Source organism: Caretta caretta, chromosome 3, assembly GCF_965140235.1.
Source record: "Caretta caretta isolate rCarCar2 chromosome 3, rCarCar1.hap1, whole genome shotgun sequence".
NCBI lineage: Eukaryota > Metazoa > Chordata > Testudines > Cheloniidae > Caretta > Caretta caretta.
In genome coordinates this window covers 174,233,681-174,251,005 of record NC_134208.1, presented here as the reverse complement: position 1 = coordinate 174,251,005, position 17,325 = coordinate 174,233,681, and the positions used below count along the sequence as shown (strand labels likewise).

General features: G+C 40.7%; 1 protein-coding gene across 1 annotated transcript in view; it reads left to right on the top strand.

The window, feature by feature from the left end:
• The window catches only part of ABCG5 (ATP binding cassette subfamily G member 5), a 24,246-nt gene extending 6,921 nt beyond the window's left edge, over positions 1-17,325 (top strand). Inside the window, exons 6-13 of the mRNA XM_048843380.2 lie at positions 382-521; positions 1,490-1,619; positions 9,370-9,583; positions 9,836-10,041; positions 11,061-11,199; positions 14,310-14,495; positions 15,723-15,835; positions 16,984-17,325. Of these exons, the coding sequence (XP_048699337.2) occupies positions 382-521; positions 1,490-1,619; positions 9,370-9,583; positions 9,836-10,041; positions 11,061-11,199; positions 14,310-14,495; positions 15,723-15,835; positions 16,984-17,180 (1,325 nt within the window). The 3' untranslated portion in view covers positions 17,181-17,325. The remainder of the gene's footprint in view (positions 1-381; positions 522-1,489; positions 1,620-9,369; positions 9,584-9,835; positions 10,042-11,060; positions 11,200-14,309; positions 14,496-15,722; positions 15,836-16,983) is intronic.

The window sequence follows — 17,325 nt, the reverse complement described above, 5'->3', positions numbered from 1 at the left end:
AGCTAATTTTATGTAGCATCCTATCCTTAAAAGCATCATTTTATAATGCTAATTCTAAAAGCTGACAAACACACTGAATCTATTTTGATAGCTTCACTGAGAAAAAGTCAACATGAAAAAATGATCAAGTTGTAATTCTGAGTATCAAAGAGAGGACCTGATCTTGCACTCTGTATTCACTGTGGTTGAAAATGGACCACTGAACCAAGTAAAGGCTGAAGGATCAGACCAGAGAAATAAATGTGTACACAGGTTTGCATGGCTGTCACACTTTAGAGATAATTCTATAGCATGCATTGAATGACCTATAAAGGACAGAAACTATACAATTTGCTTACCATTTAACTGAGTTTTCAGAAATTATCCCTGTTATATTCACAGAAGTCATGTTACTTGATGAACCAACTACAGGACTGGACTGCATGACTGCAAATCAGATTGTCTTGTTGCTTTCGGAACTTGCACGCCAAGACAGAATTGTGATTATTACAATTCATCAACCACGGTCAGAACTTTTCAGGGTAAGGAATATTAAAATGATAATAGATTCTTACTGAGCATCACTCCATGCAGTTTTTCTTGAAGATGAGAATTATTTAGTACAAAATTAAATACAGTCTATCTTCAAATCCCAACACTAGTTCCCATTTTCGACTGCATCAAATTCAAGCTGCTTGTCCTCACCTTCCAGGTCCTTAAAGCTCTGCCCCTTTCTGCTGCTCTAGTCACACTTCCCATTGATCCCTCTGCTGTACCACTGATGCTAACCTCAACTGCTCATTTGTCCACAACCGCCTTCATGCCTTCCTCCTTCCTGTCTTTCTGAACTTATAACAAATTCCTCTCCAGATTCCTTCAAATTCCTCTCCAAAACCCATTTCTTCTGTAATGCAAGAAATTGACCAACTAATAACAGATAGGTTGAGGCACAGCTGGGTGACAAGTTGAGGCACAGTTTGTCTTTATTTTTTTAAAAAAGACAATGTACTTAATGGACAATTTTTTTAAAAGTGGCTGGTGATTTTGTGTATCCAACCTGAGACACCTTTACAGGGACCTGGCTTTCAGAAAGTGGTAAGCATGTATGTCTGACCCTCCTGAGGCAGATTAGTATTTTTGCACCCATTTTACAGATTGGGGTTACTGAGACCCAGAGAGGGTCAGCAACTTGACCAAGGTCACAAAGCAAGGCTGTGTCAAAACTGAGAAGTCAAGAGTTCATGGTTCCCATTCCTGTGCTCAGACTGCACCTTTCTCTTCATACCCGGTAGGATCCAATACCTTTAAGAAGGGTCAGTTCTAATAGTTTATGATTAAAAAGACATTTGGCAGTGCAGAAATACAATAAGGAAATGTAATGACAGGGCAAATCTACACTTCTTGCTAAAGGGCCTTTATTTACCAAATTATAAAGTACTATTCCAATATTAATGTTTTCCTTGTTAGTAGTAAGTTGATCTCATTAATATATGTTGTGTTGTCCAACCAGTTATTTGACAAAATCGCCATCATGAGTTTTGGAGAATTGGTTTTCTGTGGGGACCCTTCAGAAATGATCACATTTTTTAGTGATTGCAGCTACGCCTGTCCTGAACAATCAAATCCTTTTGACTTTTATGGTAAGTTTATCCAACTCATATTAGCAAAGATGTTGGCATTTTATTCTAGGCAAACAGGTTATGCCAGCATAACTCATTCTAATTCTTCCTGTTCTTTGTAATTGTGCTGAGCTAGTTTGTTCCATTGCTTCTGAGGGGATCAGTGCTATAAAATTATGTAACATATTCAACAGAACAACTGGTCTTAGATCTGAGAATAAAAGTAACTGTGGGATTAGCAACAAAATAGTTTAGGTCAGTTTTGAAAACATGCTGCTTTTATCTAGTACAGTACTTATTTTAACCTGTAGGATATAGAACATTCAGATGCCTGAATGATAGGCAAACTAGAGCCGGAAAAGAAAGAGCAAACTGATGTGAACTTTACTCTGGATAAGGGAACAATGAAAATACACAATAGCATTGCAATAGAGCAATATGAAATAATAAGGCACACTAATTCCACAACCAGAGTTCCAGGTTCAGGGATCCTCTGGATTCATGATACTCCTTTGCTCCTAGGAAATTAGACTTGATTCTCCAAAGTATGGAGTGCCTTTGATTCCTATTGACTTTAGTGGAAGTTGAAGATGCTCAGAGACTCTATAAAGCTCCACAGCATTATGTAGTATTTGGCTCTTATTGCTGATTTAAAACAAAACATTTACTTACCTCACAGTAATTATGGTTCTTCAAAACATTTTGTCTGTGTGGATCCCACTCTAGGTGCACGTGCCCCAAGCACATGAGACTAGCATCTTTGATTTGCAGTGTTTGTGTGGCTGCACTTGCGCCCTGCATGTCCTTGTGCCCCACCCCGGCCAACGGCATATAAAGGGCAGAGAAGTCTCGAACACCCATCAGTTCTAGTGCTAATTCAGAAAATCAATTTAAGAAAGACTCACCAAAAAAAAGTGTGTATGGAGGGCAGGTCATGAGATCCACACTGTAGGACAGCATCTTGAAGAACCACAGTTATTGTGAAGTAAGTTGCTGGGGTTTTTTTCTCTGAGAAATTGTCCATGTGCATCCCACTCCCCACTCTAGGTGACTGGCAAGCAATGCCCCGTCTGGATGGTAAAACTAAGGAGTCCTAGTTGCCACTAATTAAACACTGATTGTAACACTGACCTCCCAAATTTGGCATCCAATCTTGCGCCCAAATCAAGGACAAAATGTTTAACAAAAGTGAGGGGATTACTCCAGGTAGCACCCTGGCACATCTCAGACATGGTTATATTTCTGAAATATGCAGAAAAGGCAGCCTGAGCCATAGTCAAATATTTGGCAGAAGAGGTATATCAACCATGTAATAACAGACTGAATACATGGCATAATCCATTTAGACATTCTCTGGGAAAAATATGGATTCTCTTTTAGAAGTGCTACTTATGGAAACAAAAAGATTGGTTGTCTAAAAGGGCTTGTCCTATTCAAGTAATATAGCAAGGCCCTTGAAATGTCTAAGTATGAAATTTCTTCTCTGACGGGTAGGAGTAGGTTTTGTAAAGAAAATGAGGGGATTAATGGATTGATTTAAATGAAAGTCTGAAACAACTTTGCAAATAAATTTAGTGTGAGATGTCAGCACCACCTTATCTCTGCGGAATGCTGTGTAAGGAAGGTCAGCCAGGAGAGTTTGGAGTTACATGACCCTACTGACTGATGTAATGACCACCAAAAAAGCCCTTTTGAGAGTGAAATGGTTTAGAGAGCAGAAAGGCATTCAAAGGGGGAGGGTCCATGAGTCCTGAAAGGACAATATTAAGATCGACAGATAAGTGTGAAGCAGCGCTGGATACAGTAGAGTGGGAAAAATTGAGTATGACTGGCTAGGAAGTTGGCATAGTGAAATTGTTGCAAGGAAGATTTTAGTTGAACTGAATGAGAGTTCAGAGAGCTGGAGGGCTTGTCTACATGGGGGTTTTAAACTGGCTCAACTCAAGTTAATCTGGTTTGAAAATGCTTACATACACATGACACAATCCATCACTGCACTCTAATTCTGCATATGTCGCCAACTCTGGAGTCATCTTGCAAAGTGGACACAGTTTCCTCCAAATTGAATTTGTTTGCATCCACATGACCAACTGCTATACAATACTTTTTGCATGCTTTTAATGGCTACCCCACAGTGCTTTGCAGGTTGACAATTACTAACCTGTCCGGTTACCTGTGTGCCCTCCCTGCTCTGATCAAGTTCCAAGCACAACCGCGCACCCCCATAAGAAGCTGGTATGGAGCCAGATGTTCCCCATTTGTTCATGGATCTCAGGATACAATTGTGATAGCACTCCTGAAGCCAACAACATGTCTTGCACAGCTGCTTGGAGCCATGCTGAGACCATGGATCAGATTGCCATCTGGGAAGAAGCATTGGTTCAGGAAGTTGTTGTGGCTGGATACTGGAAAAAAGATGTTTTTGTGGACATCGCAAAGTAGATGTCCATAAGGGATCATTACCAGGACATCAAGCAGTGCCAGATATAGCTGCAGTCCTTCTGGACTTTACATATCATCAGAACTTGATTCTGTGGTATGAGAAAAGTGTCTTGCATGGATCCTGGGCTCAGGCTCCTCCTGGAGCAAAACCTGGGCACTTTGTGCTCTCTTTGATGGCAAATGAGTCTATAATGGGATTTCCTATTGTTGAAATATCAGGCTGAGGATGTTGCTCTTCAGAGACCATTGGTGACAGATTGTCTGCTATGTTATTGTTGACTCCTGGAAGATGAAGAGCAACTGGGGTTATCCCATGGAGTTGACCATGTCCATAATCTGATTTCCTCTTGGCATAGAGGTGATGAACAATATATAATACAATGCAGATGTGTTGTCTGTGAAGAGCTGTGCAGTGGAATTCTTTAAAACTATAAGGAATGGTTTGCAGATAATCTGATTTTCCAGAGTTCTAGGATGTTTACGGGGAGGCTCATCTCCTTCTGGGACCATATCCCATGTATCTGAAGGTAGTCCAGGTGAAGCTCACAACCAGTTCCTGATGCGTCTATGGTCAGTGTCTTTGTAGGCAGAGGGGTGGAGAAGGTTATGCCTTTCCGAATGTTCTGAGCATCCCTCCACCAATATAGTGATAACAAGATATAATAGTAATAATAAGAAATACCCTAGCTCTTATATAGCACTTTTCATTCATAGGTCTGGGTGCTTTACAAGGAAGGTCGGTATCATTATCCCCATTTTACAGATGTGGAAATTGAGGCACAGAGAGGTAAAGTGACTTACTCAAGGTCACCCAGCAGGCCAGTGGCAGAGCTGGGAATAGAATGTAGGTCCCTGAGTCCCAGTCCAGTGCTACTAGGCTACATTGCCTCTCAGTGGCCTTTGATGTCTCCCTGATTTCTGGAGGAAGCTTGTTCACAAAAGAAAACACTTTGTCCCACATCAAAAAATCATACTTGATGAATAATGCATGGTAATTCAGTATGTGTAGTTGGAATGAAGTGCAGGAGTAAGCTTTCCTTCCAAAGAGATACAGCTTTTTGGGGTCTTTACTTCAGGAGTAACTGTTGGTAGACCATGCAGGCGTGGTTTCTCATGAACCACAGAGATATACCCAAGAGTCAGGGATTGAATGTGTATAGAACTTCTCAAAGCTTTTCCGTGGAACTTTATTTTTTTTCTGCTGGTTTTGCAGTGATGCAAGGGTAGTGGTGGTCTTCCAGAGATCTGTAGCTGGCTCCAAGATGCCTTCATTTATAGGCATTGGCAACCTGCCCACAGTGGAGGAATGGAAGATATCAAATAAGTTATGGACCTTTCATCAGTCACTGAGGTTTCAGTTTCAGTGCGACAGCAATTTGAGACAGCAGCTCTTGAAAAGTCCTGAAATAATCCAGAGCCAAAAGAGGCACCTTGTCAGGAGGAGGAGAAGATGATGATGATGAGTCTTTGGGAGAAGCTAGTGGCTCAGTTGCCAGTGCTGGCTCAAATATCAGTACCGTGATGACTGGCATTGAGGAATTGGTATCGGCAGGAACCAGGGTAGCTGACCTAAAGCTGAAACCATTGTCGCTTGCCCTGAAGCATAAGAGCACTTTGTGCTCAGTCCCTGGGAGGAGAGTAGAGGTGAACAGCTCTTCTTAGGCCTTTCAACTTTCCTATTCTTAGGGGAGAAAGACCAGTGCCAGGAACTATGCTTAGTCTGGGGCTCTCATCTACCTTGCCTCAGCATGGAGGAGACAGTACCAGTCTTCGGTGCTGGAGCAGCCATTGGTGCCAAGCTGATCTTTGGCATGCTATGAATTCTATTGGGCTTGTCAGTGCTGGGCCAGATTCCTTACCAGTTCCATCTTCGGGAGTCATATTCCAGTCGATGGGGGTGCTGACAGTGTAGGATTTAGAGGTGGACGGTTCCATCTTGAAGCTTGATGCCTGTTCTTCTGGGTCCTAAGTGCCTCTGATAAACTCCTCCAGATGATATAATTTTAGATGCGTGTCTCTAGATTTTTCTCATTCCTGAGGAGAATGACCATCAAAGCAATGGTCAGGCTCATGGCTCTTGTTGAGATGAAATAAAGAGCTATGATGCTCTGTAAGGAGAATGAGTCTGTAACAAGATGGGCAGAATGAAGCCCAAAGGCTTTGAATTTGCTATTTTAAGTGGTTGTGGCAAAAAGTGTTGAGAGAAAATAAGTATTTGTTTTAAAAAAAACCCAAACAAAGTAAGTTTAAGTAAATTTTTAAAGGGAAAAAAAAAGGATGGATTTCTGTGGAAATAACCCTTAAGTAGCCAGGTAAGGATAGTCTTGAAGAATGTGGTAAGGGGTAAGAAGCAGACACAGCCTAGTTTCATTTTGATGCCACTGGTGATAAGAAGGAACCAAGGAATGGTTTCAGCCATTCTGCCCTTGGGTTTGGGGGCAGAGCACAAGGATGTGCAGGATGTAAGTCAGTAAGGAATTCAGATTTCTATTCTAGTGTGTATGGGGTACATGTGCACCTAGAGTAGGATGTACATGCACAAATACTCAAAGAACCCATACTTTTAATCTAGTATATTTGGGTGGCTGATTGCTGATGCTGTTTGAACGCTAACTAGTGAATCCAGAAATGTCCAAGACGTTATACGAAGAAGCATGGTACATTCAGAGGGAAACAGTATTTTTCTATTGTTTTGGTGGCATTCTGCCTTCAATTAGGAGAGAGAATGATTGTAGACGTGAAGCTGGAATTGAAAAAAGCTGAAAATACTAATATGACAGTAAGGATAATTTTGTCATCATGAATTTGAATAGTCTCAAAGTCACAAGTCTGAGATTTAGACTCACATTTTAAAACATTCAGTAAACACAAAGTGCTACATTCTTCAAGTGTCAACCTTTGAATGTGAAAATAAAGAAAAAAGTTTAGATCAAAGAATTACAAGTGTTCTGAAAATTGGTAGCTTCTGTGCATTTTGACTATATAAACAGGGGGTCTGAATCTGTTATCCCTGAGGTCAGTTTTCACTATTGTTACTCCTAATTTACACCAGTGTCAGAGGAAAATAAAGCTCTATGTTTCATAGAATGGATTGTATTGATTATGGAGTCGAAGTACAATGTTTGGTATTTGTCAAACATGACAGTAAATAAAGAACAGAATGTTAACTACAGGGCCTAGTGGTTAGTGCAGGGATTAGATTTTAAAACTCTCACATTGCATTGACTTGCTGTGTGACCTTAAGTAAATCACTTAGGGCCAAATTTTCCAATGTTACTTCTGGGTTTGGGTGACTAAATGTTGGATCCCCATCTTTAAAGACATATGACCTGATTTTTGGAAGTACTGACCACTACAGCTGAGGACAATATTGCTTATTTCAGTTACCTCACAGAGGTGCTCTGAAGCTTAATCTTTTGTAAAGTACTTTAAACTCCTTGGACAAAGGAGTTTAAAGTACTTTATGGTTTAACTCCCACCTTGTTATGGTTTAACTCCCATCTGACAACATTTTAGGGAATGTCTACACTGCAATTAAAAACCCGCAGCTAGCACATTCCAGCTGACTCAGGCTCCTGGGGCTTAGGCTACAGGACTGTTTCATTGCGATGTAGACTGCCAGGCTCTGGCTGCAATCTGAGCTCTGAGTCCCTCTAACGTTTCAGGGTCCTAGAGAGTCTGGGCTCCAGTCTGAGCCTGGACGTCTACACTACAATTAAAGAGCCCCATAGGCTGAGCCCCACGAGTGCGAGTTAGCTTGCATGGGTCAACTTTAGGTATCTAATTGCAGGGTAGACATACCCTTAGAGTTTAAGCATACACAACACTGAAAAAACAAAACTTATGAAGAGAAGGTGTAATATGAACACTTTATGTAGCCAGTTTAACAGGTTTAGAGAAGTAAGTGATCTGTTAGAACACATGCTTCTGAGAACTTTAATCTAGGTTCTGATGCTATTGGTCAAGTTAGATGATTGTTTGCTTCAAAAGAAATGTGATTTTCCAAAACTCCACAGCATTAGCATTTGATCATACAAGGAAGACAACCAGAACCCAAGGTTCTCATCTGCTAATAATAAGAAACAGCTGTTGGTGGCAAGACCAACTTATAGGTGAATTTATTAATATGGAGCATCCAGCTATGCAGAATTTTTATCTTCTGTAAGTTCCACTGCAGTAAATCATTTTTGCTTTACACGGGGCTTGGAACAGTAATGGGTAATTTGACCAGCCCAGCATCATCTATTTTACATTTTTAAAATGGGTGGGGGCGGGGTTGTTGAGATTGGAAGTTCCCCTCCACCAGAAGAGGGAGCAAAAACCAGTGCAACAGGGCAAAACTGCATTGGCGAGAGAAGAGAAGTAACTCTGGTAGCATGTTATCCCCCGAGACCAATATTTCACAAAATGAAGCTCCATGGGTTAGGTTGGAGTATCTCATAGTAGAGAAGGGGTAGGAGTCAAGGAGAAGTTGTTCTGGATGGTGGGCAGTCCTCAAAGCCTGGTAGATTTCTGAGTGGAAATCTGATCATCCATCCATCCTAAGCAGCATTAGCACCTTCTTTTCCCTGAACAGGAGTTAGGGCAGGGGTGGCCAACCAGAAGTTAATATGCGGCTCCTTGTATAGGCACTGACTCCGGGGCTGGAGCTACGTGCGCCAACTTTCCAATATGCTGTAGGGTGCTCACTGCTTAGCCCCTGGCTCTGCCACAGGCCCTGCCCCCACTCCACCCCTTCCCACCCCCTTTCCCTGAGCCTGCCGTGCCCTCGCTCCACCTTCCCTCCGCCCCCCCCCCGAGCCTCCTGCACGCCACGAAACAGCTGGTCAGGAAGTGCGGGGAGGGAGAGGGAGGTGCTGATCGGCAGGGCTTCCAGTGGGCAGGAGACACTGGGAGTGGGGTTGGGGAGCTTATGAGGGGGCTGCTGACGTATTACTGTGGCTCTTTGGCAATGTCAATTGGTAAATTCTGGCTCCTTCTCAGGCTCAGGTTGGCCACCCCTGAGTTAGGGCATAGGCAATGGCAATATGGTTCTTTGTCAGTGGGGAACAAATTTAGAGGCTCTACCAGTGAAAGGCAAGTCCATTCATTTCAGGATCTAGGACTCCACAGAGTCAGGGTTCCATAGAAATGACATTCCCAGAGGCTGAATTCCCCACACTGAGAGAATGGAGAGGAATCTCCACAAGGTGAAAAGTTCCCAGTTTCCAGCAGATTTTTCCTCCTTCTCCAGATTTTTCTATAAAGACTTTGGTGAAAGGACAGTAGGAAGGGGAAATGATCAGACCTTTGATAATGTCTGTAGTTTAACACTTGAGTAAATTTGCAGTGGATCTGACATCTGTGGACACTCAAAGCAAAGAACGTGAACTGGAAACCTACAGAAGAGTTCACATAATTACATCTGCCTATAAAAATTCAGAGATCTTTCACAAGACTTTGGAGGCCATTGAAAGAACAAAACGCATGAAAGACCTGCCAGCAATACCATTCAAAAGCAAAGACTCACCCAGTGCAGTCTCCAAACTATGGATTCTCTTACGGTAAGAACTCACTCTAAAAAAATAATAATTTTGAAGCTCTCTAATAACCTTATTTGGATAATCTTATTCACCTTGCATATAGGCACATACGTTATTTCTTCCTCTGGGCTTCCCAGTGCATACCATTTTCCTTATGCTGCCTTTTACATTGAAACCTCTTTGGGGCAGAGTGCCTTTGTTTCTTTTTCAAAGCTGGACACATTATCAGTCATAACGAACAAAAATAGTACAATGATTTTGTTTCAATTTCAGGAGGACAACAAGAAACTTCTCCAGAGATAAGATTGGCATAACCATGCGTCTTTTTCAGAATCTGTTGTTTGGCCTGTTTTTAGCATTGTTCCTTCTCAGACTGAAGAGTGATGTTCTAAAAGGAGCACTGCAAGATCGCGTGGGACTCCTTTACCAGTGTGTGAGTGCTCCACCTTACACAGGAATGCTCAATGCTGTTGCCCTGTGTAAGTTATTCGTTCCTCCATATTATGTGCAGCAAGTACAGTATATACTATGAAAAAGGCCTTTAAGAATGCTAATTTTAAGGGCTACACAATGTCGCACAGGGAAGCAATGGGAGGTACAGTATAGTGACACAGACAAAGACAATATAACTCAGAGCAACCTGATTGTGCTGAGTGAAGTAAGTTATTACACTTATTTAAAGAGTATAGCATGCTCTCCTGGCATGGCCCCCTAGCTGAGGTGGCAGGGAGTATGGAACTGGGGCTCCAACTAATCCCTGTCCTTCCTTGTCCACTTTCTGCCTCTGTGCTGGGGCTGCATTTTTGGCCAGCTCTTATATGAGTTATGCAAGTGGGGAATAGTCCTTACTTCCTCCTATGCCTCTGTCTGGCTGTGTAAAGGTAGGACAAAGTCTAGCTGCAAATTTGCACTCTGTTAATTGAGATCACAGTTATGGGCATGGAAAGGTTGAAAGGGCATATGACATGGGTGGCTTCAACAGTGATTAAGGGTAGAAGTCTTTATTAGACTTTTTTATCCTTGAAAGTATTATGTTGGTATCTTATACTTCTGAGAATTGTTATTTTCAAATGTTCTTTCTTTCACAAGTGCCATATTTTGGCCTCCCATGTAGTAACAATACCTCTGTTTGGAGGGTGAAAACTGTTCTTTCAATCAAGGGCAAATATGTGACCCCCATCATCATAGAAGATGGACATCTCCATAAACTGACCATCAAAGACAGTTATTATGAGTGGTGTCAGATTCTTACCTGCTAGAGATGAAGCTTGTATCTCCCATGCCGCATCTGGCCACCTCTGGTTCTGTGTATAGACTATCTGATCTACTAGTGAACATGGTTTTCACATGCAATGGCCAACCAGATGGGTTCAAACAAAGTGTTTCTGAAATAGTCTAAGAGTTGTCAAGTTGCCTTGTCTAAGCTTTGCGAGCATCAACTTCTGCATGGTACTTTTGGTCAATGGTGGTTTAATTCCTATTGTACCTTCCACTCCAGTTCCTCCATTACGTGCTGTCAGTGACCAAGAAAGCAAAGATGGCTTATATCAGAAGTGGCAAATATTGTTAGCATACATACTACATTTCCTTCCCTTCAGCATCATCAGTATGGTGATTTTCAGCACCTTTATATACTGGTAAGCACTGAGACAGTTATACCTTCTTAAAACTATATTCTCATTATGGTGCTCTTAAATTCCTGTGTCAAGAACAGGCCTCCAGGAATAGGCTTTAAGATATTGCCTTTCAGAGAGATCAGAAAAGCAAAGAAAAGGCATAGGGATGATATAGTACTTACCCTACTCTAACTCTTATCTACACTCAAAACTTATGCCAGCATAGCTACACTGGTCAGAGTGAGAGAAACCTACACCCTTGACTGACATAGCTGTATCGACAAAACTCCTAGTGCAGACACAGCTATGCTGACATAAGAGCACTGCTGTTGGCAAACCAGTCACTCAGGAAGGTGATGTTTCCACATCACCATAAAAATGTCTCCTATCGGTGTATGCTGCATCCACACAAGGGACTTATGACAGCATAGCTATGCTGACATAAGCTATGTAGTATAGACATAGCCTCGGTGAGTTAGAATTTTGGTGAAAATGTTCTAATAAACGACACAAAAATGAGACAAAAGGCTTGTTTTGGCCCTTAAAAACCTGTGAATCTAAGACAAATAGATGATCTCAGTATTTGCGGTATTGCTTTGTACTTCTTATAGGAAATACCCTAACCTCAATATTTGGAGTGTTCAAGGTAACTTCATATACTTATTTAAGGCCTAATTCTGCCATCCTCACTCATATTGAATAGTTTCTTACTCAACAAGTGGTCCCACTGAAATCAAGGATTAAGGTATTGCTCACCCTTCATTATTTAAGGGATTTGGCAAGTTCTGAAGGGTTAGGTCTTATATCATTTTCATGGCATGCACAAGGTAGAGAGGCCCACAGCCTCCAATCCTGTGGAAGCCTGTCTGTGCAAACAGTTTGAAGCTGGCATTCTGAGAGTTTTTGGGGAGAGTGGCTGCTTACTGCGGCATAGTCTCCCTTCAATTCTCCAGAGTTTCTTGCAGAAGTTAATGCAGAGTACAGCTAATAATTGTATCTTTTGATTATGTGATCATTGTTTCTATTAATTGCTTTCCATTTCCCCAAAAATTTATTAAATCCTTAAATCCCATGATGTATTTTTTTTTAACTATAATCAATCTCACAAAAAGATCTGAAGTTCTAAAAACAGGCAGGCAATTTCCAGTTTTAAGCAACACAAAAGGCTCTTAAATGTCTCTAGATAATCTTTATAAAGCTAGTGATAGCTCCTAAGAAAGTAACGATGCTTACATCAGACATAAAGTAATTCAGCGTTTCCCAAACTTTTTTGGCCACGGAACACTTTTTAGCCTATTACGAAACACTTATAATATTATTTTGTAGTTGTTTGGTTTTCAAATAAAAAATTGCATTATTTATGCTTAAATATATTTTATTTTATAAAACAAAGCAAAAATACCAATTTAAAATAACTTGAACTAACAATTTCTGACTGGAAAGCGTGTATAAAGTAGTACAAAAATCAAGTGCAAGAGTCAAAATTAAATTCTAGATTCTTTCACGGAACACCTATTCAGATTGAGCGGAACACCAGTGTTCCGCGGAACAAAGTTTGGGAAACGATGAAGTAATTAAAAGCCCTGAGACATATGTAACTAGGTAGATTTCTATCCAAGGTTATTCAGCCTTATCATTCTGTCTGCTTGTCTAAGTTATAAAGGATGGGGAGTGTGGTACACTGAAGATAATGTACTGTCATTTTTCCTGTGACAATTGATAGCAAAATTACAGTTACTTTATGGTCTACAGTAAAATGAACACAATGATGAAAGGCACTATTACCTAGAGCTTGGATCTACCAAAATATACCTACGTCCACCACGTGTCCTGATGCATGCTCAGTCGTCAGCCTAACTGCCACCTTTTCCCTTCAATTCCTCAAGAGGGAATGGTGGTGTTACTCCAGAGAGGAGATCATTTTCTTAAGTCCTTTTTACAGAGGATTTCAAATTACTGCAAGCCCCCAAGTGAAGAGATAGAGGGGACTTTGGCAAACAAAAACATTTTGAAAAAAATCTTTCCTTACAGAAAAAGGAGAAGAGTTTCTGCTTCTAGTGTCAGTTGGAGGGACCTGCTCACATGATTAGTCTCCTGCTTACTCCATCTTAGTATTTAGGGAAGCAGTCACCTTCAGGCAACGTTGTCCCTCTCCTTATCATTTTGGCATAGACCTAAAAAAACAAAACAATAAACACCTGGCAGCCAGGGAGGTCCTGTGTCAGTCTGTGCCCCAATAAAATTCCCCCTTGATTGACATATATAAAAAAACTTTCTCTCCACTAAGATTTTTGTCCCCTATTGCAATTCCCATTACACCTACCCAGTGAACTGATTCCCTGAGAAGGGGGATGTAGAAAACATTCTGTGACCATTGCTGAGGTAGACTTCCTTTTCAGGAACAATGGCAGGCAACTTATACAGCTTCTGAGAGCCAGCAACTGCAAAGACTCACTCTGTCTTCTCTACAGTATACTTGTTTTGTAGACTGTAAACTCTTTCAGGCAGAGACTGTCTTTATCTGTTGTTGTAAGCCTCTTTTTTTACCTTGAGCTGTGCTCCATCTCTTGCTGCTTATCCTGACCACTCCTTCATGCCAGCCGCACAGGAAGGCCATGGAGGCCTTATTGAGAGGTCAAGTTAGGGAAGAACCAGGATGGAGCTGGTAGTATGAGGAGATCAGATTTGTTAGCAGGTGGGTTGAGCAAGGGTGAGAAAAATAAGGATATGTTTTGTTTCGTGGAGAGGAAGTAGGAGCAGGAAGGGGGTTAAGACTCCTTCTGTGGAGTGAGGAAATTAATTTAGATGCCCCTTAATAGAGGGTACTAAGGATGTGTACACTCTTCTTTAGGACTATAACAGCCTGATTTTAAGCAGGGCCCCAATCCAACATCCTTTTTTGCACCCAGAATGTGCCTGTATAAAATACTGTGGTACAAAATTCCATCTGTAATTATCTGCAGACAGTACTGATGTTATTTAGACATCCAACTACATGATTGTACCTCCATGACTAAATGACAAAATATTAGTGCACCTGTGGGTACAAAAAGGGAGAATGTTTTTAAAAGTCTGATGCCATAATGTTTATTTTTATATTTTAAAATGCTCTCTTGCCTGTATTTGCACAGGACTGTAGGAATGAACCCTGATGTTTCCAGATTTGGATGTTTCTTTGCTGTTGTGTTAGTACCTCATATAATTGGTGAGCTACTAACACTTGTTTTGCTTGGTGTGGTTCAAAATCCAAATGTAGTCAACAGTGGAGTGTTGCTACTTAATGTAGCAGGAGTGCTCGTTGGAACTGGGCTTGTAAGGTAAGGAAAAGTATTACTAAATAATTGTGGTTTTAATGATAAAATAATGTAACTATAGAATAGTCTCAAGAATCTCTGTTGCTAAAGGTGAGTCTATGCGTGTGTACGCAACAAGGTAACAACTAGATAAAGTGCACCTGTAGTCTTTGGCAAGGCAACTATCTAATCACTGATCTTTTAAACCTTGTACTAAATACATGGGACACACTCAATCCTGACTTTTCCTACAGAACTGAAATACGCCTAATGATAGTTAATGCCAAAGCCACTTCCTCACTGGAATGGCTACACCTGATAAAGTGGTTCTCAAAAAAAGTATCACTCTGTGCCATATTTGACAGTGCTTTTTCTCCTGTAAACAGATTTCAGCTAAAGCTTGTTCTGCAAAGTAAAACTACATTAACACTCTCTTCAGTGCCCTTTTAGTCACTGCGAAATTTAGTGAAGGGTTGTAGTTTTGTTGTGAAAGTATTTCCCACCACCGTAGTTCTGTGCCTTACTGATCTCTTTGAGTGAGAATGTGTGGGTTTTTTTACCATGTTTTTTAGTACACACAATGCTAATTAAGACTGTGAATCTCTTCATTGTCTGTGAAGAGAGTCAATATTGCCAGTGGGTCTTGGATTGCTGGACATTTCTGCTGCATTTGCTGTGTTGGATGATAAAGAGTTGGTTGGAATCTTTGTATGAGAGACAGGAAGTGCATATATTTGCTGAGTACAGTTACACTGAGCTGATTCAAGACTCTGTTTTGATTCACGTTATTAATTCTTTGTTTTGCAAGTATCTTTAGTGGTCCTCCAGGCCTTAATATTCACTTTGTGTCTACTTTAGAGGAAATGAATTGAATACACATGGTAGACTTTTGTTATGCAGATAACACTGATCACTCCTAATAGTTCTTCCATTGTCATTTTATTAGCTTTTTTTATGACACAGCAACATGAATATAAATAAGTTGTAAAATTAATTGCAACCATACCCAAACAATTCATTACTGTATATCCTGACACTGTTAATGGTCATTGGTCTCCTTAATAGGTCCTTCAACATTTGTCACAAATACAGTTTGTACTTGAATATTGTGCAGGCAAATTAAGAACACTCTCTAAAATGTGAGATGTTGTTGTAAGATGCTGAAAGGAGCAGTGCAGTTATTATAAATTTGGGTAGTATTGGTTCTTGAAATAACAGAAGCCCAATTTAACTAGTTTTTGTTTGTTCAAGGCACACAGAAAACATGCCTACACCTTTTAAAGTTCTAAGTTACCTTACGTTCCAAAAATACAGCAGTGAGGTTCTTGCCGTCAATGAATTTTATGGATTAAACTTCACATGTGGTAAGTGTTCACTGAGCCCCCTTAAGCCCTTTGTAAATCAATTTAATGAAATATATGTTTAAATTTATAAACATGCTAACAAAGAGTACTTGCCTACACCTTTCTAAGCACCCCATACAACTTACAAATACAACATATGACCACTAGGCTATGCTTCCCAACCGGACCCTAAGTGAGGCCCATTACAAGGGGTGAAATTCTCCAACTATGGAACACATGGGACCCTGTTTATAAGTGAAAATCAACACCTTTAACATCTCCTTGAAACCCGCAGACAGACAGGGCAGATCATGGCAAGATACTACATGCTCTAAGCGGACTAACACATTATATGCTAGCTTCAATTTTGGATGGTTCTAAAATGTAGTCCCATATAGAGCATATTGCAGTAACGCAACCTTGAAGATGTCAAAGGCATTCATCACAACAATGAGGATAATACCTTGCACTTTTATGTAAGGATCTCAAAGTATTTCATAAATATTAATAAGCCTAAGTCAAACCACTTCCCAGTGCTTATGGGTCCTCGCAGACAGCATATTTGATGGGCCTTAAATCTTCCATTTGGTGTGAGTGAAATGGAAGGTTCTAGTGACACTTCATTCTTCTCTTCAGAAAATGCAATGCAGGTTAGACACAGAAACATGAAGAATGCCCCAATTTCCCATATACAGAAGATTGGCTGGGATGGGCACTGGGGAGCTCCTGGGACGCCTGTAAGGGAAGGAAATCTACCTGCCCAGCCACGCTGTGGGTATTACTCCAGTTTCAGGACCACAGTAACCATTGCAGCAGCTGTATGAGCTGTGGTATTTGTATCGCAAGAGATCTGCCAACGTGCTCTCAAGCTTCTACGGTGAAGCAATAAGTCATTGCAGAGCTGAGTTCTGAACATACAATAATTGTACAGCCTCTGCCCAGAATCTCCTGGAACAACACTGTTCTCCACTACGGACAGTGCCCTCCAGACCCACAGGGGAACAGGAAGGAGTTGTGAACATATAAGTTATATTAAAATAAATTGTAAGGCCAAGTATATTAAATAAAATTGAGTTAGAGTAGAAGTTGGAATCCAGATGTTTAAATCAGTGCACCACTTACAGTAACCAGCCTGCATGCTCTATAATACAAAACTTTTTTTTTTGCAGGTGGCTCCAATGTTTCTTCTGGAGTTGGCGCATCATGTGTTTTCCAGCAGGGCATTCAGTTCATTGAGACAACCTTTCCTGATGCAATGTCCAGATTCACAACAGATTTCTTAATGCTATATGCTTTCCTACCTGCACTTGTCATTCTAGCAATTGTGAGTTTTAAAATAAGAGATATAATTATTGTCAGGCAATAAAAATGTTAGCAGTTCTAAACTGGCTATACAGTACTATATACCAAACCTTGCAGTAATTGAAAACATTATTTGGGCAAAGTAGTACCCATCTTTTTGTTGTTTTTCTAAATTATAGCAAGTGAGGAGTGAATTACGTCCACACTAT